A 26,937-nucleotide genomic window follows, 5' to 3' on the forward strand; every position below is an offset into this window, starting at 1 on the left:
TTTATCTAGAATATTTAAGATCTAGCATTGCATTTTTATGTCAAATTAAAAACCAAAAAAATATGCGCAAACCCGGAATCGAACCGGGGGCCCAACGATGGCAACGTTGGATTTTACCACTAAACCATTTGCGCTAGAAAGAAATGCTCCGCGACGGGGAATTGAACCCCGGTCTACCATGCGACAAACGGTAATTCTAGCCACTAAACTATCACGGATGTTTACTTGCAAGATATTTAAACATAATTATCCATATATTCCTTACGATGCACAGGTTGCAAAGTGCTCCATGTTTCAAAGCATGTTTCACAATGTATTGTACAAGTGAAATATAAATAGAGTAAATTAATCCCCAATCCTTTCAAGAAAAGATTTAAATAGGAGTTTATTATAGCTTATTATTGACTTGAAAATAATTGAGCTAAATCAAAGGTATTTTGGCCAATAAAGCATATATCAATAAATTAAATTGGTAACAATTTCCTAAAACTGATAGTATCACAATATCAGTACAGTGAAGCCAGAATAAAAATGTATATAGATATTCTACATGAGGCTATTGAAGCATTGTGGATTGAGAATAAAGTGATGAGAAATGAACTAGAAAAAGAAAGAGAACTTCAGCGGAAAGAAAGAAAGAGAGAGTTGGAAATTGCAAAAAAAGAAACATTAGAAAGAGAGGCTAAATTGTTTCTTCAGAATACCAAGGTTACTTATTCAGGTAGCAGAAACCTCTATAGAATTAAACATTTTTCGGAAGAAATTCTTTTAATTTCAGAAAACTTCGAATTGGACGATCGGCAGCTTATCATCATTGCAGGAAGAAATATGACAGGAAGGGCCAAAATCTGGTTCAATGAACATACGGCTCGTGAAGAAAGTCAATCTGAGACCTTCGATCAATTTATTCAAGCCCTCGAACTACAATTTAGTGAAGAGTATGATACACACGTTCAGTTTACAAAATTATTGAATTTACGCCAAATTGGAAAAGTTAGTACATTCAACAATAACTTCGACGAATTGCTTGAAAAATTACCATCTGATTACTTCTCTGAAGAAGCTAAATTACTTCTTTATCTAACAAAGCTTGGGAAGGTTACCAAAAAACAAGTAAACTCCAAGAAGCCAACAAGTTTAAGTGCTGCGAAAAGATTTGCAGTAGAATATGGCGATACACATAACAATTCTTAACCTAAGATAATTGACTGCACGCCTACGGCAAGATAAAATAATGTATGCCAATTGATATATAACCCTGAACTGCTACTCCGAGATCTCTAATACAATCCCTAAAGATATGTTTTTAAATATGTTCCTTGAATACCATGAAATTTGTCACTTGCGGAAGTATCTAGGTTCAATATCTAAACTTAAAAAATTACAAGAAAGCAATGCTGGAGAGTGAACAGAACAAAGGTATACATATACTTCCTCGATTGCCGAAAAAGGACCTTGAAAAATGATGTGTAGATAGGGTATAGATTGCTAAATTAGGATGTAGATATTGGTAATGAGTATATGCAGTACCTGACTATTTTTGATTATTCGAACAACAGATGTACATAATGCTGAATTAGTATATTTGATTATCTAACAAAGCACAGTTTCCTCAGTATATACTCAAGTATGAGTACAGAATCAGAAGCTTTGATGTACTTTGACGATAAAGTAATCAATGAATTCGAAGGGGTTGGAAGTGAAAGTTTAATACAATTATTGCAAGCTCCCGATCAAACAAGCCAAGATACTGAAAATGTCACATCACAAATTTTCACAGAGCTTCTATTAGTGTACGAAGAAGAAAAGATAACGTTAGAAGCCATCATACAATTTTTGTCTTTGGCAATTAAAGATGAATTCATAGCTGTAATATTTTGTCAAGTGTTCGACGTTTTCCCGTTGTCAGTTTCTTTGCAAAAGCTTTTATTGGAAATTCATCAGCGCCAGAATATAATTAAAGCGTCAACATTTTCAAAAATGATAGGTCATGAATCGATACTGAAACTGTCTATTGTTCCTACGGATACATTGATGAAGCAATTAAACACACACAAGAGAGACGAATTCTATACGCAGAAGAAATATAATTTAATCCATGAAGAATCAGAAGGATATGCCAAATTGATGGTAGAAATTTATAATATTTTGAAATACAGCGACACTTCGTATCAAGTTGACTATGCCCTCCGTATAATTGAGGAATTGACTGGGCATTATAATTTGGATCCGAACCGTACTCTTGATATTTTGATTGAATTATATAGTAATAACTTTGTTGGGAATCAAGACTTTGCTATAGATTTATTAAGAAAATCCCAATGGTGGCCTTCAGAAGAGAGCGATTGTTTTTCATCCATGGAGAACCTTTCTCAAGGTGGTAATGAAACTGCTGCTAAGATTATTGGCTTGAGAATTCTGAAACAGCCATTAGACAAAGACTTACCTGAAACCCTTAAAATTTTGTTTGCTTGCTTAATTAAGGAAGGTTTTGTAAGTTTTGGATCGATTTATAAATATGTAACCCCTGGCGATGAAGAAATGAAAGCTTTGGAGGCCGATTATAAAAAACAGTTGAACGAAAAGATTTTCAAGGCAAGTGCTAGTGCACTCGCATTAGCATCTCCATTACAAGAAGACGAGGAAGATGAACATACATCTAAAGACAAAAAGCCATCATCCCAAGGTAATCCAAAACAAAAGGTGGGCACTTTGCAGTCAAAATTAAACTCTAATCTTAGATTCCAGTTACTACGTGTGTTTTTAGGTAACGGTTTATATTGGCCTTCGATTTATATTTTGACTGAATACCCTTTTTTGGCATATGTTGACGACGAAATAAATGAATTAATAAACCGTTTATTCAGCTCGATGCTAGCACCATTATATGGTTCTATAAAGGTGTTTTCTGACGAAGAATTGGATAGGTTACAAACGTCAAAGCAAGTTGCTTTTTCAAGACCATTTAACAATGTTCGTTATGAAGAGTCTCCCTGTACAGAATTATTGAGCTTTAAGCCCACTATTAAGAGTTTTACCCACAAGCGCTTTCATTACTTCTATACAAACTGGAATAAGAAAATACCTCAAATCAACAATCCTGATGATTTGTTTAAAATCTCAAAAGAATTCCTTAAATTTAACGGTGTAAACTTAGCTAAGGATTTAGAATTGTTTTCTAAAATATGTGAAATAGGGGTTTGGGATTTAAATAAAAATCAAGACAATGAAAGTAGGAAACATGAATGGCTTCATTATTTTAGAAACTTTATTTTTCCAGCTATGCCATTGATAGAAGAAAACTCAATTATAATTGATAAGGCTTACTCCATTTTATCGTTTTATGATTCTGAAGATCGTTTTAATTTATACAGTGAAATGCATCAAGTATTAGCGAAAAATAATCCATTGATAAAAATTGCGTATGGCAAGGCAGAGAAATCCACAAAAGATGTTCTAAAGAGGTTGTCCAAGGAGAATGTACGTCCTATGATGAGAAGACTAGCCAAAATCAGTTTTTCTAACCCGTTGCCTTGTTTCTTAACTATTTTACAACAAATTGAAAGTTATGATAACTTAAATACCTTGGTTGTCGAGACTGCAAGATATTTTAATAATTATGGGTGGGATACGTTGACATTGGCAATTTTGATGAGACTTACTGCTTCAGGGAGATCAAATATACAAGATGATGGGTTGAATGAACGTCAATGGATTCAATCATTGGCATCTTTTATTGGTAAGATTTGTCATCGCTATCCTAATGCAATAGATTTAAAAACATTGATAACATTCTTATTGAAATCTCTTCATAATAAAGAAAACGTTGGGTTAATTGTTTTGAGAGAGATATTTATATGTATGGGAGGTATCCAAACAATTGCGGATTTAACGTTACGTCAGATTGATATGATTAACTGTGGATCATCATTAGAGAAGGTAGTCTATAGAACAATCGATGATTTACGGTTCGAGAGGTTCAAATCTGGTCATATATTAGTTAAAACTCTCGTGGAACTTGATGCTGTTAATGAACTATTAATTTTGCTCTGCCAATTAGGTGATGATATGTTGTTTAATTCTGATCAATCTCATTTGAAAGTCTTAGCAAATAAGAGTGACGATTTAAGTACAGTCTTGCATCTATTTACGCAACTAATCAATTTCTTCGGAAATAGTGAAGATTTGGCAGAATTATTATTACCGGTTTCAGAATTTACAACGAAGTACCATGTGCCGCCGTCATTTGCATTTGAAATTTGGAGACAGACTATCAGTAAGAGGATTTTAGCAGCTACAGATTCTGATGATATTTTCAATCCTGTATTGAGTGATATTATGAGTCAAAGCTCTCAAACCCTATCTTCAAAAGCCTGGGATTATTTATCAACTGGCTTGTATGCAACATTCTGGCAATTATCCCTTTATGATATCAATTATACAGAAGAATTGTATGATGCTGAATTAGAGAAGTTAAAATCGAATATAAACAGTATCAAGGATACTCTTTTAATTAATAAAAGAAATAGCGAGGTCTCAAGAATATCAATAGATAAGTATAAGAAGGATTTAAAACAAAATGAGGATTTTGTTTCAGTCATTCCAGAGGAAAACGAGAGTCACTTGAAGCATTATGAATTAATTTCCAAAAGATTAACTAAGGAGTCATCACATTGGTTCACAATGGGTGGTACTGAAAATATTAAGCTGCAAGTTCAATCATTTTTCCAATATTGTCTTCTTCCAAGAGCAATTCACTCATCATTTGATGCAGCGTATTCAGCGAAGTTTTTATTTCAGTTGCATAAGATGGAAGCTACTAATTTTTCTATTATTATTGCTCTAAATGAACTAATTAAAAGCAATATTTTATTTGGTACATTATTTACATCTACTCCTGCCGAGGCAGAAAATCTTGGTTTGTTTTTTGCAGAATTACTAAAGAGGTTGCATGCATGGTCAAACGAAAGCACGTTCAATGCTGAAGCAAAAAATTCCACGTTGTTTTCAGAAGCAGACACTACTCAAGAACTAACGTACGACATCTTTCGTAAATTATTGTTTGAATACCACGATATTATTTTGAAAGATGTTGGCAAAGCATTGGAAGTTAAAGAATATATGTGTCGTCGTAATGCAATTACTTTCTTGAAATATCTTGTTGGTATTTACCCTAACGTAGAGGATCATTGTGAAAAAATTGTAACTTACCTTGAGAATATTGCCTTGAATGAGGAGAGAGAGGACTTAAAATTATCATCAAGCGCATTAATTGGACATGTAAAATCGAGATCAAAATATTGGGTGCCTTTGTGGGAATTTATCCCTATGGACGACGAAGAAAAAGAAGCACATGTTCAAAAGCGAAATGCAATAAAAGAAAATATTAAGAAATTAGAGCAAGAAAGTAAGGATAGAATCAAAGAGAAGGAGCTTAAGGAGAAGCTTATGAGAGAGAAAGAACTCTCAGAAAAAAAAAATCATACAAGTACAATCAGCTATGATGAATCAAAGTCAACATCATCAAGACCTGGTACGAGAACTTCTGATTCTGCTAAAACAAGATACGATTATTACTCGAAGTACGGAGAAAATAAAGTGAAGAGCCAACCAAAGGATGAGACTTCTACGGGAGCACAAAAGGTAGCCAAGGTAGAGAATGAAGTCGCAGAAAAATCGAAGCAAGATGACAAGAAGGAAAATTCCAAACAATTAGATTTGAAGGCGCGAATCAGAGAAGCAAAGAAGGAATTAAAGGAGTCGCACAAATCTAATTCAACGCCAGTATCGAAAGAGGCTTCTCCAGCTTCATCCAATGAAAGCATTAACAGCAAAGATCAAACAAAAGGAAGCATACCAGCAAGAAAACCGAATGCACCTAGCGCACTTAACGCACCTAACACACCTAACACACCTAACGCACCTAACGCACCGAACGCGCCGAAAGCTCAACTGAATTCCAGACTAACTGAAGAGAACAGATCTAAACTGCGTACTCCTCTTCCACCACAAGATATAGCTGCTCAAAAGGATACGCAGAATGATTCCAGATATAATGAAAAAAATCAACAATTTGGAGGTAGAAGATACAATGAAAACTATAATTCGAATAGATATAATCAAAGATCATATACTCAAAATAATCAACAAAATAGGTTGCAACAGAAGAGACCTATTCCACCACCTCCATCTAGAGGACCCTCAAGACCTATTCCTCCCCCACCTCCACCGCCAGCTGGTCTCAAACTAACCAATGATCATCAACATAGACATGATAATCAGGGGGGCAGAAATAATGGTAGATATGATACCAAGAGAAAACATGATACGTATAACAGCAGTGGAAGAGGCTACGATAAGAAACCAAGATACTAATAATTGTATATAATTTTATAATAAATGACATTATATTAAATATATATATATTACACTATTTTACATTCGTAGTATTATTACTTGCCGTTTGGCCAGCCTGAATCGATTTTAATTCTTCATCTATCAAGTCATCTAGCTCAAAATCGTCGTCACTACTTTCCATTGCATGATGTCTCTTGGTAGCCATCACAGGTTCATCATTTTCTGGAAATAACCTCTTATCGTGCATATTGCTATCTGGGACTTTTTCTTCCAGCTCAAGACTTTTTAAAAACGCTTCAATCTTTTTTAAGTGAGATTCATGCCACTTTAAATGTCTCTCAAGATCATAATCACGGCTGAACATTCTATCACAATTCTTTTTCGGACATGGAACTTTCCTTTTCAGATAATTATTCAGAATAAGATCTACAATAGATGCTTTTCCAGATTCCAAAGTTAAATTCAACGAATTCAAAGATTTATGTGAAGCTTGCAAACCATTGGACATGTAATCATTCTCTTCCTTCTCTTCATCCGACGGTACTTCCACAAACCCTTTTGATTGTAATCCTTCTAAAGTATTAAAATCAATATTGGTAGAGTCCTTCTCGCTTAGAAGTTTATCTAACTGTTCTCGTTCGATCGGTTTCAATAAATCATCAGGAAGATTTCTGTCGTGATAAGTGTTGTAATGATCTATCAAATCAGCTTTTTTCACAAATTTTCCAATGTTACAATAATTACAATTCCATAATTTGACTATCTTTTCTTCATCGTGAATATTCATGTGTGACCGAAGCCCTTTCTTACCCACGCAACCTTTCCCACATATAGGACACTTTATCTTTGGGTGCTCAGTTTTTATATGCAATTGTAAAGCCGACCACGTCATAAAATTTCCAAAACAGCCTTGATGGTCACATTGATAAGCCGGCGAGTCACTGTGATATTTAATATTGTGCTGTGCCAATCGATACGGTCTGTTAAACGATTTATTACACTTATTGCATAATAATTTTTTTTCATGAACCGATAGCGTATGGTGTCTGAGTGACTGATGCTTATAAAATGATTCATTACAGCCCTCAAATGTACAAATGAATGATTTTGTATGTGTTATTTCGTGTCTCTTTAAATGTTGTAAGGTATTTACACCTTTGCCGCAAGTTGCACACTGGAAGGGTTTACTTTCTTGATCTTCATGAGAAAGCAAATGTGCTTGTAAATGTGACTTTCTTAGGAATGACTTGTCGCATCCAGTTTCCGAGCATTTAAAGGGTCTTTCATTAGTATGTGATCTTTTATGTTGTTCTAAGAGCGATGGTTTAGAATAGGCCTTCCCGCAGTCTGGCTCGTCACAAATATAATTTTTAGGTCGAGCTGAAGACGATGACGCCCTTGAGGATACGGACGCTGTCTCCGAAGATTCCATAACTCAATCTAATCTTTCTAGAAAAATTATAAATATACTGTTAGCATCAAGATATATTTTATATTTATCTAATGAAAAATATTCTGAGCCGCAACTTTGTTCCATTATACAATTTTTATTTTAATTCTTATATTCATTCCTAAATAAATGAGAGTGATACTCAATAAACAGGTCACATAAACCAATATCATATATTGGTAATAAAAGAAAATAAATATTATTTATGGAGGTGAAAATAGAAACAAAAATTACAGGGTATAGTAAACAAAAATATTACACAGTGTTAAGCTTCGTTCCTCATGGCCCAATGGTCAAGGCGTCTGGCTACGATTTCGTATCCACTTCTCGGTTGGAACCAGAAGATTCCAGGTTCGACTCCTGGTGGGGAAGCTTACATTTTTTTTGGTTTCACATACAACCAATATGTTCTATTCATATACGCCATTACAACGTATATCTATATCTACGATATATATATAAAAGTATGAATTATTTGTCAGTCATATCTCTGGCGTGTTTATCTATTAATTTGTAGGATGATAGCTATTATTACTATTTACTTGCAAATTTATTTTCAAGTGGGGCACTCCCGCATTGAATTTTACAGCAATCTATGAAATCCTCTAAGAATAGAATTTCAAATAGAATCCAATTACTTCTTCCTTATACTTCGGATAATAGATAATAATGACAGGACGTCCAATTATTCTCCGGTTATCGAATACTGGGGAGCCAGTCAATAATACTGCTGTACAGAATGGGGTATTGATCTTGCCGAGTGTTGCACTCCCCAAGGATTATAAGAAGGGAGATGCTTTGTTTAATTTACACCTTACATTAAATGCAGCTTCGGCGGTATCTAATAACGGAACAATTTTCTCTAACGTTCCTCGAGAATATTCGACAAAATTTGATAGAAGTAAATTCTATGAATATCCCCTTGATACTTCTTTCCATAGAGATATCTTAGTGAACATTCCGATTTCGAAGCCGGGTAGTTATTGTTACTATATTTGCTATGAGGACAAGGAACAAAAGAAAAGAACCACAGACAAGTTTTATTTCGTTGTACCACCTAACTTGAGTATCGGCAACGAGTATGTTCCATTTAACAATATCAACATTCAGTCTGTCATTTCAAAGTGGATTGGACCCTTAGACCAATGGAACGCATTATTTGAGGATATCTCAAAAAAAGGTTATAATATGATCCATTTTACGCCTTTGCAGGAGAGAGGTGTATCAAATTCACCGTATTCAATTTACGACCAGTTGAGATTCGATCCCAACTTATTTAAAAGCAATGATGATGCTGCTAAATTTTTGAAGGAGTTATTAGCAAAAAACAATTTATTATCTTTGACTGATGTTGTGTTGAACCATACTGCAAATAACTCTGAATGGATTAGAGAATACCCCGATGCAGGTTACAACGTGGAAAACTCTCCACATTTGCAATCTGCTATCGAGTTAGATGAAAAATTGCTTGAATTTTCTAATAAATTAGATGAATTTGGTTTACCTGAGGATATTAAAACGCAGGATGATTTGAATGCAATTGCTGATGGAATTGTGAAACATGTCGTGAATCCGTTGAAATTATGGCAATATTATGTTTTTGATAAACAAGAGTCCGTTGACGCTCTTAAGAACGCTTTTGAAAACGGAAATTCAAAGATTTCTCCTGGTACAATTCCTTCTGATATTGATTCAAACAATATCAAGCAATTGTCTAAATATATTTTAGAAACGTGTAATACTAGAGGACAAGTGATTTTAGAAGATAGATTTGCCAACAAATTAGACTCCGCCAAGTTTTTGGCCGTATTATTTACTTTGTTGGATTATCCTTCCAATAAAGTTGATTTTGAGACAATTTCCAGTAAGGCTAGTTCAATAATTGATGAAATTAACTTGGACTTATATGCCGTTTATGACGATGATGTAAAATCAATTAAAAACCAATTAAAAGATAGAATTAGATACATGAGACTTGATAATGACGGCCCAAAGTTAGGCCCAGTTTCGAAAGATAATCCATTAACTGAACCATATTTTACAAGATTCAAAGGAGCGGATGGAAAACAATGGGCTTTGGCGAATAACGGTTGGATTTGGGGAGGTAACCCATTACAAGACTTTGCGTCAAGTGAATCTAAGGCCTACTTGAGAAGAGAAGTGGTAATTTGGGGAGATTGTGTCAAATTAAGATATGGAAGCAAAGAAGAAGATTCGCCTCATTTATGGAAACGTATGATCGACTATACGAAAGAGTGTGCATCTGTATTCGATGGTTTTAGAATTGACAATTGCCATTCCACTCCGTTGCATGTGGGGGAAAAGTTATTGGATGTTGCCAGAAGTGTTAATCCAGACTTATACATAGTTGCTGAATTATTTAGTGGGTCTGAAGAGATGGATAAAGTGTTTGTCGAAAGATTAGGTATCAATAGTCTTATTAGAGAAGCCATGCAAGCAGGAAGTGTTTCCGAATTATCAACGTTGGTTCATAAACATGGTGGTCGTCCAATTGGATCCTTGACCTGGTTGCCATTAGATGAATTTGCTTATCCAGCATTATCGGAGCCTGAGAAAGACAAATATGGGGATTCATATTCCGAATTAGAAATTCCAAAGGCTTTAACTTCGCTGGCTCCGCATGCTTTATTCATGGACTGTACTCATGACAATGAAATGCCAGCTCAAAAGAGAACAGTAGAGGATACATTACCAAATGCAGCATTAGTTGCATTCTGCTCTTCTGCAATTGGATCTGTATTTGGGTTTGATGAATGTTATCCAGAATTACTAAACGTTGTTGATGAGAAACGTATTTATACATACGGTGAAAATGGTATTGGTAGTATAAAGCAAAAATTACATTCTATTAGAAAGTCGCTTGCTACTGAAAGTGATGATATACTGAGAGATCATGAAATGTATATTCATCATGAAGGTCAATATATTACTATTCAAAGACATAACTCCAGAACTGGTAAGGGTTGGTTTTTAATAGCAAGAACGAAATTTAATGACAACGCAGAACATCAAACTTTATCACCTTCGGTATTAGGAGGAACAAAAGTAAAAAATGAGTTTGCATACACTTTAAAGAAAGTTGATGGTCATCAACGCGACGATAAGAAATTGACCGGTATCCCCGTTGCTTTAGAAGAAATTCCAGCGCCAGAAATCGAATACAATGATAAAGATTCTAAAATTCACGTAAATGAGAGTTTTATCCCAGGATCTATAGCTGTGTTTTCAACTGAGATCCCAAAGGTAGACGTCTCATTAGATACGTTTGTGAGAGAAGGAGCCGTGGAAGCTTCATTAGACTTAGACTTATACGACTTAAATGCCCTAATGTATCGTGCAGAACCAGAAGAACGTGATGCGAGCGATGGAAGTGATGGTGTTTATCAAATTCCTAAACATGGCAGCTTGATCTATGCCGGTTTTGAAGGCTGGATTTCTGTATTGAAAAATGTGATATGGCAAAATGATCTTGCGCATCCGCTTTGTGATCATCTTAGAGAAGGTGAATGGCCGCTTGACTATGTTGTCAATAGATTAAATAAGTATTCGCAAGGCTCCAAATCATTACAAAAATTCCAAGATTGGTTGTCAAGCAGAATTGAAGCCATTAGAATTGTCCCTTATTTCCTTAGGCCACATTATTTTGCCTTAGTTATTGGTGTCGCCTATGAAGCCTGTAGATTCAGAATTTTGAGATTGTTCCCTAAGGAGATTCAGGATGGTACAAACTTTGTGCAGAGTTTGGCATTAACTTCGGTACAAATGGTAGCAAAGATGAGGAAGACATCATTAAAGAGTAAGGAACAAGTTCCTTGTATAGCGGCTGGCTTACCACATTTCAGTAATGATTACATGAGATGCTGGGGTAGAGATGTATTCATTTCTTTCAGAGGATTATTATTGGCGCCTGGTAGGTACGAAGATGCTAAGCAACATATATTAGGATTTGCCCAGACTTTGAAACATGGATTGATTCCAAATCTTTTAGATTCCGGAAGGAACCCACGGTACAATGCTAGAGATGCAGCTTGGTTTTTTATCCAAGCAATTCAAGATTACGTTACGCATGCGCCTAATGGAACTAGTATATTAGATGAAAAAGTTGCAAGAAGGTTTCCGTTAGATGATACCTATATTCCTTATGATGACCAGAAAGCTTTTAGTTACGAAACTTCCGTCAGAGATATTATATTTGAGATTTTACAGCGCCATGCCAAGGGCATCAAATATCGCGAAGCAAATGCCGGAAAGAACTTAGATTCCCAAATGTCAGATGAAGGGTTTAATGTTGAGGTACACATTGATTGGCAAACTGGTCTTGTTCATGGTGGATCCCAGTCGAACTGTGGTACGTGGATGGACAAAATGGGTGAAAGCGAAAAAGCCGGCTCGAAGGGTGTACCTGGAACCCCGAGAGATGGTGCTGCCGTCGAGCTTCAAGGGTTATTGAAGAGTGCTCTCAGATTCGTCAATATTTTGCATAAAGAAAATTTATTTGAGTATACCGAAGTTGAACGTGAAGATGGATCCGCTATTTCTTTAAAGGATTGGGAAAAGCTTATTTTGAATAATTTTGAAAGATGCTTTTATGTTCCTGAAGACCCAAGTCACGACAGCGAATACGAGATCGATTCGCTGATCGTTAACAGAAGAGGCATATATAAGGATTTATACAAGAGCGGTAAACCATTCGAAGATTATCAATTACGTGCAAACTTCCCAATTGCCATGGTTGTGGCTCCCGAACTATTTACTCCGTCCAAGGCATTGCATGCTATCTGTGTCGCAGATAAGGTTATTCGAGGCCCTGTTGGTATGAGAACTTTGGACCCATCCGACTGGAACTACAGACCTAACTATAACAACGGTGAAGACAGTGATGATTTTGCCACATCTAAGGGAAGGAATTACCACCAGGGTCCCGAGTGGGTTTGGTGTATGGGCTACTTTTTGCGTGCCTTTTTATTATTCCATTATGTTAACTCCAACGAGTACAAAGAAGGTAAGGATCCTTCGGTCAGTGTCTTAACAGCCCTTAATGAGAGACTTCAAGGCCATATGAAATGGATCAGAGAAAGCGAATGGTCTGGGTTGACTGAATTGACCAATAAAGACGGCGCGATTTGTCCAGACTCCAGTCCTACCCAGGCATGGAGTTCGTCGTGTCTCTTGGACCTTTATTTCGATTTATGGAACGACCAGGAATATCCTTAATCAATATTTACAAACAGTTCCAGGCGAGTATTTTTTGGTTTCTTGGGGTCTGTTGTTCGGACTCAATCCGAGATGCCCAAGTTTTCGGAAACTTCCCGACGGCGATAAGCGAAATGATATAATGTCTGGGACTAAATTCTTGAACCGCCTCTGAAAGCTTATCTCCTAAATTTAATCAGCGATTCGTGTGTTCTTCCCACCTTCTCTGCTATTTCCGTTCTCTTGTTTTTTTCCTATTTTTTTACCATTCTTTTTATTCAATTCCCCTACATCTTTTAAAATCAAAATCAATGCCTATACAATAAAAGTATACTATATATACTAGAATAAAATGTTTTTCAGAATCTACTCTTTCTATGGGCCATCCTTTATCTCTCAGGGACCTTCGTAGCACCCAATCCAAGTCCCAGCACGCTTTTGCAGCAATTGCACACGCGACATTTCAATTTGAGTGTCGTACTATTCATCGCGACATCATAGCGGCTATTACTCCGGGTATCCGCTACAACCTATGCTTATGATTCCATCCAATCGGTCTTTATACTCCCTACTGAATACACATCATATACTTTCCTAATCTATTACTAAGTTTGAACACTTCGAAACTACAATTATCGTTATCGAAAACTCAGCGGACATTCTAGGCTTAATTAAATTGCAAATGGATAGTGATATATCCTGGCGGTGAAATATCTCTATTTCGCTCCCAGATACAACCAAAACGCCTAACACAATAGTCGTCTACTCCAACAACTCTAACAACAATGTGTAGAATAACCTTATATTCGTGTCTTTAGCGAGCAATTGCACCTACAATAACCGATTACAAGGGACTCAAATCGCAGTGCGAAGCATTCCCCACTGCGCACATTCCCATAAACGGGAGTGGAAAACCGTATCTTTGTATTTAAATAGACGTCAAAAAGTCCTATTTTTTAAGATTATAATACTAATAATTAATTAATTTCTATAGCAAAATGATATCCAGATCAATCAGATTAAGGGTTAACAAGCAATTATTACAACGCAGCAAGGTTGAATTGAAGAATTTCAAGTCTACCATCAGCTTGACTAGTACTACGACCGATTACCCCACGAATCACTATGATGCAAAGGAACCATATTTGACGCCAACATTTATTAATAATAAATTCATCAAGTCAGACTCACAGACATGGTTTGATATTCACGACCCGGCAACCAATAAAGTGATCCTGAAGGTTCCACAATCGACGAGCGAGGAATTGGAGGAAGCAATTGCGTCTGCACAATCGGCGTTTGAGGAGTGGAAAGATTATTCTATTATTAAGAGACAATCGATTGCATTCCGTTTTGTCGAGTTGTTGAAGGCTAACCAGAAGCGTATTGCGGCGATTATCGTGTCGGAACAGGGAAAGACGTTCCCGGATGCCATGGGGGACGTCTTGAGAGGGTTGCAGGTGGCAGAAGCCGCGTGTAATATTCCTAACGACATGATGGCCCAATCGTTGGAAGTGGCCCGGGACATGGAAACCAAGATGGTAAGGGAGCCATTGGGAGTTGTTGGATCGATTTGTCCATTCAATTTCCCGGCAATGGTCCCATTATGGTCTTTGCCATTGGTATTGGTTACCGGAAACACCGCTGTGATCAAGCCCTCTGAAAGGGTTCCAGGAGCAGCAATGATCTTGGCTGAGTTATGTGAACAGGCAGGCGTTCCTCCTGGTGTTGTGAACATGGTCCATGGTAAACATGATACCGTGAACAAAATCATCGAAGATCCTAGAATCAAGGCGATCACATTTGTTGGTGGAGACAAGGCCGGTAAATACATATACGAGAAGGGTACTAAATTAGGAAAGAGGGTCCAGGCCAACTTGGGAGCAAAGAACCATTTGATTGTATTGCCAGATGCAGACAAGAACCAATTTATTAACGCTGTCAGTGGGGCATCTTTTGGTGCCGCGGGCCAAAGATGTATGGCAATCTCTGTTTTGGTCACAGTTGGTAAAGAAACTGCTGCGTGGGTGGAAGATGTGGCCAAGGATGCTGCTGCGTTAAAGGTTGGAAGTGGATTTGATTCTACATCCGACTTAGGTCCTTTGATCAACCCCGAATCTTTAACCAAAGCTAAGGAGATTATTGAGGACTCTGTTAAGCAAGGGGCTAAGATTATTCTCGACGGTAGAAACTTCAAACACGATGATGCAAAGTTCCATAAAGGTAATTTCTTAGGCCCAACCATTTTGACTAATGTCAAGCCAGGTGTTAGAGCGTATGATGAAGAGATCTTTGCTCCTGTCTTATCAGTTGTTAATGTCGATACCTTCGACGAAGCTATAAGCTTGGTCAATGCAAACAAGTACGGTAATGGGGTTTCGCTTTTCACCACTTCAGGCCCAGCTGCTCAAAAATTCGCTAAAAATATCGCATGCGGTCAAGTTGGTGTCAACGTACCAATCCCAGTTCCATTACCTATGTTCTCGTTCACAGGTAACAAAGGTTCCTTCTTGGGTGATTTGAACTTCTACGGAAAGGCTGGAATTACATTCTTAACTCAACCAAAAACGATTACCAGCTTGTGGAAAACCACCCCATTTGATGATGTATTGAAACCATCAACATCAATGCCAACTCATGATTAAACTCGCTATATATCTATATAACCCAAATATTATGAGAAGCTTTTGCAGTCAATGTTTTGTAGTAGAATTCATAGCAAAGAAAAAGAAAAGATTAAAAAAATAATGAAGGATGCGAGGTTCGAACTCGCGCGGACAACTGTCCAGCAGATCTTAAGTCTGCCGCCTTAGACCACTCGGCCAACCCTCCATTTGTATTTCCTTAAATTATCTTACTTCATATGAGATATACTATCGCATTTAAGGATCGCTACTATTATACCCGACTCGCTCGCTTCTGGAATCGATCGGCAACAGGAAACCTACTGGCCCGGGATATTTTCGCGTCCACTTCCACGGGTACAGGGAAATCTCCGACACGTATTGTATAATTGGCTTAGCAAATGCAGCAATGCGCTTACTAGTTGATTAGGCTGGCCTACACGTACGATTCCTGTATTACAATCTCTTGACTACATTCGGCTCGGTACATCTGGGGCAGTCTTTACGATTGAGCCGAATTTTTTGAATTTGAGATCGAATATAGGTGGAGCTGAGATGACCACTCGATCTAGTTAAAGAAGCTAACATGAATCCAATCGGTTAAATCGTAGCTTAGTACATATAAACAGTGGAATATAGTTATAAAACAATAATGTACTTAATTAGGAGTGATTAACCCCGGATGAAGTGAATATAATTCCAGCCAGTAATAGACGTATAAAATTTCATTACTCAATAAAATTTCACACCCGAGAGAATCCGAATCATTGCGACCTATTTTTTAATTTTCAAGGATTTAAGCAATTCGGAACTTAGGCAATCGTGAATGTAATTTTCACTTCGTACATGAAATAGTTCATATATATACATATTTTCTGGTATAAAAGTTTTCAAGCTTGATATATATTGTACCTGGTTGCCGTTTAAGAGGATCTAATTATTTTAAAAATATTCCGTCATAGTATAATGAGTAGTATAAATTATTGATATTAAGATGTCTATTTCTCCTGGTATAAATAATTCACATAGTATGTAAACAAGAAAGGGATTGATTGGTTTTTGAATCAATACTAACAAAGATAGGTAACTCAATTCCATTAACGACGGTTAAGACGTCTAAAACATGGGTATTACCACCGAGGCCAAAACCTGGCAGAAAACCAACGAATGAAAAATTCGAAATTTGCAAAGAAAAGAAAAGAAGACCTAAAAGTAGTCCATCCATAATAGAAGAAAAATCTGCATCACCATTACCACAACAAGCTTCTCAAATACAACCTGCCAGTAAGCAACAGATAAGTGGATCACAGCCAACCTCGAGATGCCCATCTATTCCAAGACAACAAAAACAACCGTCATGTGTGGGTAAGGGTGCAGTAAACGAGTTGAATAAGAACATATCGATGATTGAAAAAGAGAATAGTCAATTAAAGACGCATTTGTTGTCGTTGATCCATGATTATAAACACTTGAAAAATTTGGTATTGAACAAACCTCAATCATTACCGCATCATTTAGCATTTGAAGACACCACTACAGCAAGGAAACGGTCATTCACGGAGTTGGTCAATGTAGATCCTATGAACGAGTTAATCTGTAACATGAGTGACTTGTCGTACTCCCCGGGGGCGGCGGTAGCTAGTAATATAGAGCCATCGTCGCCTATAGAGGATACAGATTCGGAACTCGACGAAGTCTTCAACTATATCAACTTAGATAACCACATATACGATGAGGATGAAGATGAAGATATTGAGTCGCTGGAATTATCGAGAACGACGTCTCCATCCGTAATGTCAGAAACCGACGGCGAGAATTCTTTAATGACCACCCTAACAAGATCTACAACCGTTTCCACTAATAACTCAATGATGAACGAAAAAAAGACCTATAAAGACGAACAATTCAAATTTTATGCTTTACCCGAATTTTCAACGAAAAACTATGAATTTTCTTTCGATGAAATTAACCCCAACGATAAAAAGATGTCTATAATTCAAGAAGACAAATACAATATGATTACAGATTTCCTAGAAGAAAAACTAATTGATAACGATTTAAACTACTATGTTCAGAATGAATCATTCAAGCATTAGTTTAATTTAATGACTTTTACGCCCTATTTATTATCAATATAAATTATTATTAGTTTAAGATTGTAGCATACAGCTGATTCGCCTCTTTAACACATTATTTGGTTCAGTATTCCATGGAGATAATAGAGCAATGCTTCTGTTCTCTTCTTTGATTTGGAAAATCCTACCGAAAATTGATTTCCAAAACTAACTAACACAAAAACTAATTCGGTCATTAAACTCACCGAAATTTACCGCTTTGCTAATTTACGTCTAGATATATAAACGGCTATCTGTCAGAATGGATACTATTAGTGAATACTTGGAATTTCTGATTGATTTTAAAGGCCAAGAGAAAGCTGAAGATATCGTACACAAATCAAACTATTTAATTATTCCAATTTCCTTAATTATTGGTTGGTTAACGCAAGATTTATTTTCAACTGTTATTTCATTTTTAGTTCAGTTTGCGATTGTTTTACTAATTGTTTTACCTAATTGGCCATTATACAACAAGAATCCAGTTAGTTGGATACAGATCAAATATGAGTTATGAAAAGTCGAAGGATCTATTCTTGGGATTTGATTTATCAACCCAACAATTGAAGATTATTGCGACGGATGAGAATTTAGAACACTTAGAGACATTCCATGTCGAGTTTGATGATTTATATAAAGAAAAATATGGAATCAAGAAGGGGGTTATTAGTAACGATGATTCCGGTGAAATTGTATCTCCGGTTGCCATGTGGTTGGATGCATTGGACCATATATTTGGACACATGAAAGAAAAAGGATTTCCATTCGATAAAGTAAGAGGTATTAGTGGATCTGGACAACAACATGGATCAGTATACTGGTCCAATAATGCCCCTACTTTATTGCAAGGTTTGAAGGCTGATAGCCCTCTTAGCGAGCAATTGAAGGGTGCATTCACATTTGAAAACTCGCCAAACTGGCAGGATCACTCCACCGGAGAAGAAATCAAGACATTTGAAGAAACAGTGGGTGGTAGTGATCATTTGGCAGAGATTACTGGATCCCGTGCCCATTATAGATTTACTGGTTTGCAAATTAGAAAACTAGCAGTTAGAACAAACCCATCAAAATATAGAGAAACTTATAGAATCTCGTTGGTTTCGAGTTTCATGGCTAGTGTACTTTTAGGAAAGATCACTAATATTGAACAAGCAGAAGCTTGCGGAATGAATCTCTATGATATCAAGAAGGATGACTATGATGAAGAATTGTTATCTTTGGCAGCAGGAGTTCATTCAGCTAAAGATGGTGCAACTAAGGAACAAACTGAGGCGGGTGTCTCCGAATTAAAAAAGAAGTTGGGTGAAATTAAACCTATTACCTATGAAAACGCGGGTGACATCTCTCAATATTTTGTTAATAAGTATGGATTCAATTCCGACGTTAAAATTTACTCGTTCACTGGCGATAATTTAGCAACAATAATTTCATTACCTTTAGCACCGAATGATATTTTAACTTCTTTGGGTACTTCTACAACGGTATTATTAATTACTAAGAATTATATTCCATCGTCTCAATATCATTTATTTATGCATCCTACTATGCCAAACCATTATATGGGTATGATCTGTTATTGTAATGGATCGTTGGCGAGAGAAAAGATTCGTGATTCAGTAAATGAGAAGACTGGTGTCAAAGATTCTAAGAGTTGGGATAAGTTTAATGAGTTATTGGATTCTTCTGATACTTTCAATAATGAATTGGGTATTTATTTTCCATTAGGCGAAATCGTTCCAAATGCTTCAGCCCAATATAAGAGATGTAAATTAGATGACCAGAATAAATTGATTAACGTAGATTCTTGGGACGTTGAAGAAGATGTTAGTTCAATTGTCGAGTCGCAAACTTTGAGTTGCAGATTAAGAGCTGGTCCAATGATAAGTAGTTCTGGTTCTGCTGATTCCACCCCTACCCCTGAATCATCTGATTCACGCAAATTATACCAAGATTTGCATCAAAAGTTTGGTGATTTATACACTGATGGTAAGAAACAAACGTATGAATCATTGACTTCTAGACCACATAAAGTTTTCTTTGTTGGCGGTGCATCTAATAATATAAGTATAATAAAGAAAATGGGTTCTATTTTAGGACCTACTGATGGTAACTATAAGGTAGAAATTCCAAATGCTTGTGCATTAGGTGGCGCATATAAAGCAAGTTGGAGTTATTTCTGTGAATCAGAGACGAAGTGGATTAATTATGATGCTTATATCAATAAGTACTTTAATTTTAAAGAGTTAGATACTATTAAAGTCAAGGATCACTGGGAAGATTACTTTACTGGGATGGGGATGTTAGCTAAGATGGAACAAGAATTAAAGCACGATTAGATTCTCAAACTGGATTTTTTTCTCTATATATAAATTCTCACAAAAAATTTCGTCAATAATAAATATATATTTCAATATTGAGTATGATATCTAGGTTTGGACGTATACCAATTAGATTGGTAAGTATCCAGAAATATCGATATTCAACTAAGACTCAGTCTCTATCTAATTTGTACAATCAGTTATCTCAAAATGCCCAAATAGATAAACCTAAACTCACAGTAATTAATGACATCTTAAAAAATTCACGAATTGAATTTGAACAAAACCAAAACCAGGAGGATATAGACTCTATTCATAATTTACTCAAGCTTGTTAAGTCGCATGAAGGATTGGAAAATATTGAGAAATCTGATATAATTAATAACTTACTTTCATATGGTCTCAGGCATGATTTTTCGTTGTATCATACAGCTAAGAAATTCGATAACCATAAATGGTCTCCGGATGCATTGATTAGTTTAATTGACTCAAACCCGGGTAGAGTAGACCAGTCTTGGGATTTGTATTTAAGACACGGAAAAGATATCGAAAATGATATGTTATATTCAAAGATTTTAGAGAAATTATTATTAGGCGAAAAAATTGAAATCAGCGATAATGAGTTTGAAATTGATATTGGCAAGCTAGCAAAATCATTAGCACTTGTTGATAAACTAAGTTTTCCAGAAGATAATGCCCAGATTGAGAATTTAATAAAGGGTTTGATTCACCTGAAAGTGCTTTCAGGGCTTTCATTGAGCCGCTTAAACAACGAATTTATTGAAGGTAAGTTAATGCAAATGGACTTAGATAAATTATCGTTCCTTAAGCTATTCAGTATGGTATTCCACAGAAGCCCTGGTATATTACAGAAGGAAGCTTTATGTAAAGCTCTTACGATCTCACATCAACTTGACGAAAAGTTGGTCAATGAAGATAATAAAATCGAAGAGAAGAACTTTCAAATGTTGCGTGATGAGCATGCTGAAATTTCGCAACTGAATGAAGTAGAATATAGCTCGTTTGGTAATGACTCGATAATTCAGTTACGTAAAGATTTACTTTCGTATATTGAGGAAAATAGATTGGATATGGATAAGACCCCAGAATCGATTCTTATCAGATTGAAATTAATTGAGACTTACGGTATGGATACTAATGATATTAAGTTGGCATTGGCAAAATACCACACATACCAAACCCATGAGAAATTTGGTATTGAATTTATCCAACATAAACTAATTCAATCATTTTGTTTCCAAGCTATAAAAGAGAGCAACGAGCATTATTTAAAAATAGCAGAAACATTACTTACTGTTGAAAACATTCCAATCAAAGTATTACAATGTTACATAATGGCCAATTCCGAGTTTAACATCGATAAATCTCTAGAAGTCTACAACGATTATATTCAAAATGTTTCTAGATCTGTTAATGAACATAGTGGAAGATCTCCATCTGGTCTATTGACTGAGTCATTAATGTTATGTAATTTGTATCATAACGATAGAGAATTCGCTTATTTACTATTTGATAAAGCGGTTGCGAATGGCATATTGTCTGATGAACTTGAAATAGCCACAGTTAAGAAATTATTCAAGGTTTACGGTGACTCATTTGTTGAAGACAATTGGGATGCTGCAAAGCCTATCTTGAAAAGGTACATCTTAGACTCTATTAGGTCCTTGTAAATAACTTGTATAGCAAATAGACCAAGATTATGATATTTGATGCGAAATTACTTAACTTACAAAAAAGGAAATTTAAGCGCTATTGAGTCATAAGTCAGGTGAACAACGATTCATACTCTAATATATATATTCATTGAAATGTTCATTGATTTAGGTTAATACAATACAAGTATAACATTTTTAATAGAAACAATATGTCAAGCCCTGTTACTTTACATTTAAGAGCCGAAACCAAGCCATTGGAAGCTAGAGCTGCTTTAACTCCCTCAACTACTAAGCAATTATTAGATGCTGGGTTTAAGGTATATGTTGAAAAGAGTTCCCAATCAACATTTGATGCTGATGAATATGAAAAGGTTGGTGCTACCATTGTACCAGAAGGATCTTGGAAGGAAGCTCCTAAAGACAGAATAATTTTTGGATTAAAGGAATTACCAGAAGACGAAACCTTCCCATTAGTACATGAACACATTCAATTTGCTCATTGTTATAAAGACCAAGGTGGATGGAAAGATGTTTTAAGGAGGTTTCCAGAAGGTAAAGGTACCTTATATGATTTAGAATTTTTGGAAAATGATCAAGGTAGAAGAGTTGCAGCCTTTGGATTTTACGCAGGCTTTGCAGGTGCTGCCATTGGGGTAATGGATTGGGCTTTCAAGCAAACCCACTCTGATAATGAAGATTTACGTGGAGTCACCCCATACCCAAATGAAGATGAATTAATTGCTGATGTCAAGAAGGTGCTAGATGAAGCATTGAAAAAGAATGGAGGTGAATACCCACAATGTTTAGTCATTGGTGCTTTAGGTAGATGTGGATCTGGTGCTCTTGACTTCTTCAAGAAGGTTGGCATTCCAGATGAAAAGCTCATTAAATGGGATATGAAAGAAACTGCTAAAGGTGGACCATTCCAAGAAATTGTTCAATCTGACATATTCGTCAACTGTATTTACTTATCCCAACCAATTCCACCATTTATCGATTACGAAGGCTTAAATGTTCCTGACAGAAAATTGAGAACCATCGTTGATGTCTCTGCTGATACTACTAACCCTCACAACCCAATTCCTGTCTACAGTATTGCAACTGTCTTTAATGATCCAACAGTCCCAGTTGAAACTAGTGCCGGTCCAAAATTGTCCGTCTGCTCAATTGACCACTTACCTTCATTGTTACCAAGAGAAGCCTCAGAATTCTTTGCTAAGGACTTAATGCCTTCATTGCTAGAATTACCAAATAGAGATACTTCTCCTGTTTGGGTCAGAGCTAAGCAATTGTTTGACAAACACGTTGCCAGATTAGATTGAATGTCAATCAACGTACATATATTTTCGCTACTTTAATTACAAATTTCCGTTTATACTAAATATAACAAATTAAATATTTTGATTAATTATATCTATATTCTACTCTAAGGTAACACTGACCTTTGTCTTCTTATTTTTCTTTCCCTTCTTCTTACCTTTCAACATGACCTTCTTGATTTCTTCACCATCTGTTTCGTATTCTGATTCCGCATCGTCTTTTTCTGGAATCTCATTGTAACGTCTTTTCATAGTCGAGGATTTTTCAACGGTCTCAGGACATGTTACCACACAGTTTAATCTTTCACCACTGTCATAAATAGCCACTTGATCTCTAACGGATTCTGATACGTCCCATATAACAATCTTACCATCGGATGAGACCGATACTAAATACGGAATATCATTTGTTTCAACTGGATGGTGGATCAATGATAAGTCCTTAATACGATTAGTATGTCCTCTTAATGTAAAAACTGGTGAAATGCTTTCAGGTTTAGCTTCCCAGATCTTCTTTTCGTCAGCTTCTGGTTCTCTTTGTGTAGTCAATTGCTCATTGAAGTCAAAGAAATCAATGCACCCATTACTATGGCCTGTAACAAGCCATTCCTTTCCTTCTATAGATAAATCTTCCATACACATCAAAGTCGAATCGAACTTGATTTTTTTAATGATTTTAGCATTCGAAGTTTCGTAGACTAATAATTGGTTTAATAAACCTACCATAAAGTACTTACCATCCTGCGACCACCTCACGTATTCACCACATTGTCCTAAATGATCTCTACCCTTGATTTTCAAAACAGCTGCTTTTTTAGCAGTCATTAAATTCCATAACCTGATAGTTTGATCTTGTGAGACCGAAATAGCAACACGACCAGATGGATGAATAGCCAAATCATTGACACGACCCTGATGGCCTTTTAAAGTACTGAAAGTCTCCCAGTCTTTAGTTCTCCATATTATAATTTTTCCGTCTTCAGACCCAGACAAGAGCCATTTCCCAGACTTATCAGTTGACTCATGTTTCTGTGACTCGTCTGAAATACCTTCGTTGGAGAATTTTAACGTGGTCACAGTCCCCTGGTGACTCAACAAGGTTCCTAGTTCTTTTCTCTTTTGTAAATCGTATATTCTGATATGTTCATCATTTGATCCAGTTACCAAATACCTCTTTGCTAAATCAATTGATTTAATCGAGAGCGAATGTGCCTGAAAATGAAATACTGGTTGAAAGACCGGCTGAGATTTATTAAAAAGGACAGATAAACACAATAAGTTGTGTTCGTAAGACCCTACCATGATACGAAATTGCACATTCTTAGTTGGTTTAGAAATTTCTGGCTGTTTCTCTACTTCAGTAACCTCTGAATGTTTTACCTCTTCATCCTTAAACTTTTGGTCATTGATTTTGACCTTTTTGGAACCCTTAGAACCCATATTACAATATCTATTTCCAATATTAGCAATTACGTCCCATCTAGAATAGTAATCTTTTCTATAGCGATGAGCCAAAAATTCCAAATGTCGCATCTCATCAATTTTGCGACATTCACCATCAGTGGTTTGTTTTGATAATATTTGCGGCAAGCATTATGATCAAGTCTATACTCTAGCGATTCGGTAAAAGATATCGTATATTATCCATACTGTTAGAACGTCTTAGGGTGAAAGACATTGAAGACCCCAATAAGAGAAAAATGGTGCAAAATCAGAGAACACCATCACAACATAATTCTACCCTTTTCATTTCACCAGTTATCAATAATCGCCGACAAGATTTATTCATTACTCCTCCAAACCCACCAACAACATTATTCGATACACCAGGATCCAATCATTCGCTGTTTTTCAATTTAGAAAAGTCCAATTTGCATGAAGAACAGAAACAGGTGCATGATGTCGAACCACTTACACAAGCAGAAAAGTTGAGACTATGGAGACACGACGCATTGATGCAGCATCATTATACCACGGCTGAATATATAGGAGACAAAGTTTTGGCGTTGACAGACGATCCAAATGATGCATTTTGGCTTGCGCAGGTGTATTTTAACAGTGGAAATTATTTGAGAGCAAAGCATCTCTTGACCAGTAAGCCCGAATTCGAAAAGTCTGTCAGTTGTCGATATTTGGCAGCGTATTGTCTATTAAAATTAGAATTATGGGACGATGCGCTCGACTTAATAGGAGAATCTAATCCATTTAGGAAGGATGATAATTATCAGGTAAGGAATAGTGATGGAGGGATTAAATTGGAGGCGTCAATGTGCTATTTAAGAGGTCTTATATATGCCAATCAAAACAATTTTGAAAAAGCAAAAGAATCGTATAAGGAGGCGGTTTTGGTTGATGTCAAGTGTTATGAAGCTTTTAATGAGTTGATATCAAATAATTTGATGACTCCAAGTGAAGAATGGGCATTTATAACTTCATTGAATTATAGAGATGCGGACGATAACGATGAACTTATTAAATTATTATACACAACCAATTTAAGCAAATATTTGAATGTTCAAAAATTTGAAGAAGCAGAAAACATTTTGAAAGACGAATATGACTTGGGAGAGAATTGTGATATTCTATTGAGCAAAGCTGATTATCTTTACGTCCAATGTAATTTTGACGAATGTTTGGCTACGTATGAAAAAATTTTATCAAAGGATCCTTATAATTTCAATGTATTGCCGAATTATTTGAGTTGCTTACATGAGCTTGGAGGGAAGAATAAACTATTCTTAAAGGCGCATCAATTGGCTGAGAATCATCCTAATAACCCAATGACCTGGTTATCAATTGGAGTATACTACTTATCTATAAATAAGATTATTGAAGCAAGAAAATTTTTCAGTAAAGCAACTTTATTAAATCCTAACTTTGGCCATGCCTGGATAGGATTTGCCCACACGTTTGCTGCAGAGGGTGAACATGAACAAGCTATAAGTGCTTATGCGTTCGCTGCTAGATTGTTTCCTGGTTCACACTTACCCAACTTATTTTTGGGCATGCAACATCTCCAGATGAATAATCTAAACTTATCAGAAGAATACTTAATCGTTTCGTCCCAGATATGTAACTCGGACCCCTTGGTTCTAAATGAGATAGGAGTCATTAATTTTTATAAGAATGATTTGATGAAAGCTGAACTTTATTTCCAAGAGGCACTAGGAGCTGCTAAGCATTTGAACTCTGATTCTAAAATCTGGATTTCGATACACGCTAATTTGGGCCACGTCTTCAGAAAAGGTAATCGCCCTTACAAGGCATTGGAATGCTTCAATCAGGTATTGAAGATCAGCCATACGAATGATTCCAACATTTTATCAGCTATGGGGCTCATCTATTTGAAATTAGGAAATGTTTTCAAAGCGATAGACACGCTTCATGATGCACTCGCTATTTCGCCGTCTGATCCAGTGGCTTCCGATCTTTTGAAACGGGCCTTGGAGTCCAACAAAACGAATAGTTCACTATTTTTGACCCATACGAGCGATAAGTTATTAGAATTAAACATGCCAACGTTGCAATACAGATCCCGGAAAAACAAGTCAAAATCAAGTCAGCATCTTGCTGATATCACAACTTCAAATAATAAGCTTATGACACCGATAAATAATAAGACAAAGAACTTGCCGAACGCACCAAGAAGAGATGACGTGCTTCCAGATAGCTTTACTCTGAGAGACTATAGTGACCTGGTTGAGGCAGGCGACGTAAATCTGGTTGCGCATGATTTGAGAAAAGGAGAGGAATCTAGTGACGAAGATGATGAAGTAATGGATATAGAGAGTGATTAGTAGTATATATATATATATATAGTAGTAACGAATATAATGTGCATAATTTTTTTTAATTGTTTCGTACC

At 36.2% G+C, this 26,937-nt stretch overlaps 12 protein-coding genes and 4 non-coding genes across 16 annotated transcripts; 11 read left to right on the top strand and 5 right to left on the bottom strand. All coding sequences in view use genetic code 12, as the record gives it.

Moving 5' to 3' along the window:
• Window positions 1-63: 63 nt before the first annotated feature.
• On the bottom strand, window positions 64-134 carry DEHA2C06732r. The gene has a single exon. It is a non-coding gene; the product is annotated as a tRNA-Gly (tRNA).
• Window positions 135-146: 12 nt separating this feature from the next.
• Window positions 147-218, bottom strand: DEHA2C06754r. The gene has a single exon. It is a non-coding gene; the product is annotated as a tRNA-Asp (tRNA).
• A 313-nt stretch (window positions 219-531) lies between these two features.
• DEHA2C06776g (DEHA2C06776p) lies at window positions 532-1,194 on the top strand (the record flags this gene model as incomplete). Its single annotated transcript, XM_457978.1, has 1 exon — window positions 532-1,194. One exon carries the CDS (start codon window positions 532-534, stop codon window positions 1,192-1,194), a length of 663 nt encoding a protein of 220 aa, XP_457978.1.
• A 435-nt stretch (window positions 1,195-1,629) lies between these two features.
• On the top strand, window positions 1,630-6,375 carry DEHA2C06798g (DEHA2C06798p; the record flags this gene model as incomplete). Its single annotated transcript, XM_002770136.1, has 1 exon — window positions 1,630-6,375. One exon carries the CDS (start codon window positions 1,630-1,632, stop codon window positions 6,373-6,375), a length of 4,746 nt encoding a protein of 1,581 aa, XP_002770182.1.
• Window positions 6,376-6,430: 55 nt separating this feature from the next.
• DEHA2C06820g (DEHA2C06820p) lies at window positions 6,431-7,789 on the bottom strand (the record flags this gene model as incomplete). The annotated part of the gene is made up of 1 exon (XM_457980.1): window positions 6,431-7,789. One exon carries the CDS (start codon window positions 7,787-7,789, stop codon window positions 6,431-6,433), a length of 1,359 nt encoding a protein of 452 aa, XP_457980.2.
• Window positions 7,790-8,082: 293 nt separating this feature from the next.
• DEHA2C06842r lies at window positions 8,083-8,179 on the top strand. The gene is made up of 2 exons: window positions 8,083-8,120; window positions 8,143-8,179. It is a non-coding gene; the product is annotated as a tRNA-Arg (tRNA).
• A 297-nt stretch (window positions 8,180-8,476) lies between these two features.
• On the top strand, window positions 8,477-13,042 carry DEHA2C06864g (DEHA2C06864p; the record flags this gene model as incomplete). Its single annotated transcript, XM_457981.1, has 1 exon — window positions 8,477-13,042. The coding sequence occupies one exon, from the start codon at window positions 8,477-8,479 to the stop codon at window positions 13,040-13,042; it is 4,566 nt and encodes a 1,521-aa protein (XP_457981.2).
• A 977-nt stretch (window positions 13,043-14,019) lies between these two features.
• On the top strand, window positions 14,020-15,666 carry DEHA2C06886g (DEHA2C06886p; the record flags this gene model as incomplete). The annotated part of the gene is made up of 1 exon (XM_457982.1): window positions 14,020-15,666. One exon carries the CDS (start codon window positions 14,020-14,022, stop codon window positions 15,664-15,666), a length of 1,647 nt encoding a protein of 548 aa, XP_457982.2.
• A 103-nt stretch (window positions 15,667-15,769) lies between these two features.
• Window positions 15,770-15,853, bottom strand: DEHA2C06908r. The gene has a single exon. It is a non-coding gene; the product is annotated as a tRNA-Leu (tRNA).
• Window positions 15,854-16,639: 786 nt separating this feature from the next.
• DEHA2C06930g (DEHA2C06930p) lies at window positions 16,640-17,741 on the top strand (the record flags this gene model as incomplete). Its single annotated transcript, XM_457983.2, has 2 exons — window positions 16,640-16,673; window positions 16,729-17,741. The coding sequence occupies 2 exons, from the start codon at window positions 16,640-16,642 to the stop codon at window positions 17,739-17,741; spliced, it is 1,047 nt and encodes a 348-aa protein (XP_457983.2).
• Window positions 17,742-18,021: 280 nt separating this feature from the next.
• DEHA2C06952g (DEHA2C06952p) lies at window positions 18,022-18,276 on the top strand (the record flags this gene model as incomplete). Its single annotated transcript, XM_457984.1, has 1 exon — window positions 18,022-18,276. The coding sequence occupies one exon, from the start codon at window positions 18,022-18,024 to the stop codon at window positions 18,274-18,276; it is 255 nt and encodes an 84-aa protein (XP_457984.2).
• On the top strand, window positions 18,266-20,095 carry DEHA2C06974g (DEHA2C06974p; the record flags this gene model as incomplete). Its single annotated transcript, XM_457985.1, has 1 exon — window positions 18,266-20,095. The coding sequence occupies one exon, from the start codon at window positions 18,266-18,268 to the stop codon at window positions 20,093-20,095; it is 1,830 nt and encodes a 609-aa protein (XP_457985.1).
• An 83-nt stretch (window positions 20,096-20,178) lies between these two features.
• DEHA2C06996g (DEHA2C06996p) lies at window positions 20,179-21,768 on the top strand (the record flags this gene model as incomplete). The annotated part of the gene is made up of 1 exon (XM_457986.1): window positions 20,179-21,768. One exon carries the CDS (start codon window positions 20,179-20,181, stop codon window positions 21,766-21,768), a length of 1,590 nt encoding a protein of 529 aa, XP_457986.2.
• A 194-nt stretch (window positions 21,769-21,962) lies between these two features.
• DEHA2C07018g (DEHA2C07018p) lies at window positions 21,963-23,075 on the top strand (the record flags this gene model as incomplete). Its single annotated transcript, XM_457987.1, has 1 exon — window positions 21,963-23,075. The coding sequence occupies one exon, from the start codon at window positions 21,963-21,965 to the stop codon at window positions 23,073-23,075; it is 1,113 nt and encodes a 370-aa protein (XP_457987.1).
• Window positions 23,076-23,174: 99 nt separating this feature from the next.
• DEHA2C07040g (DEHA2C07040p) lies at window positions 23,175-24,605 on the bottom strand (the record flags this gene model as incomplete). The annotated part of the gene is made up of 1 exon (XM_457988.1): window positions 23,175-24,605. One exon carries the CDS (start codon window positions 24,603-24,605, stop codon window positions 23,175-23,177), a length of 1,431 nt encoding a protein of 476 aa, XP_457988.1.
• Window positions 24,606-24,772: 167 nt separating this feature from the next.
• On the top strand, window positions 24,773-26,869 carry DEHA2C07062g (DEHA2C07062p; the record flags this gene model as incomplete). Its single annotated transcript, XM_457989.1, has 1 exon — window positions 24,773-26,869. One exon carries the CDS (start codon window positions 24,773-24,775, stop codon window positions 26,867-26,869), a length of 2,097 nt encoding a protein of 698 aa, XP_457989.2.
• Window positions 26,870-26,937: the final 68 nt, after the last annotated feature.

Source organism: Debaryomyces hansenii (assembly GCF_000006445.2).
Source record: "Debaryomyces hansenii CBS767 chromosome C complete sequence".
Taxonomy (NCBI): domain Eukaryota; kingdom Fungi; phylum Ascomycota; class Pichiomycetes; order Serinales; family Debaryomycetaceae; genus Debaryomyces; species Debaryomyces hansenii.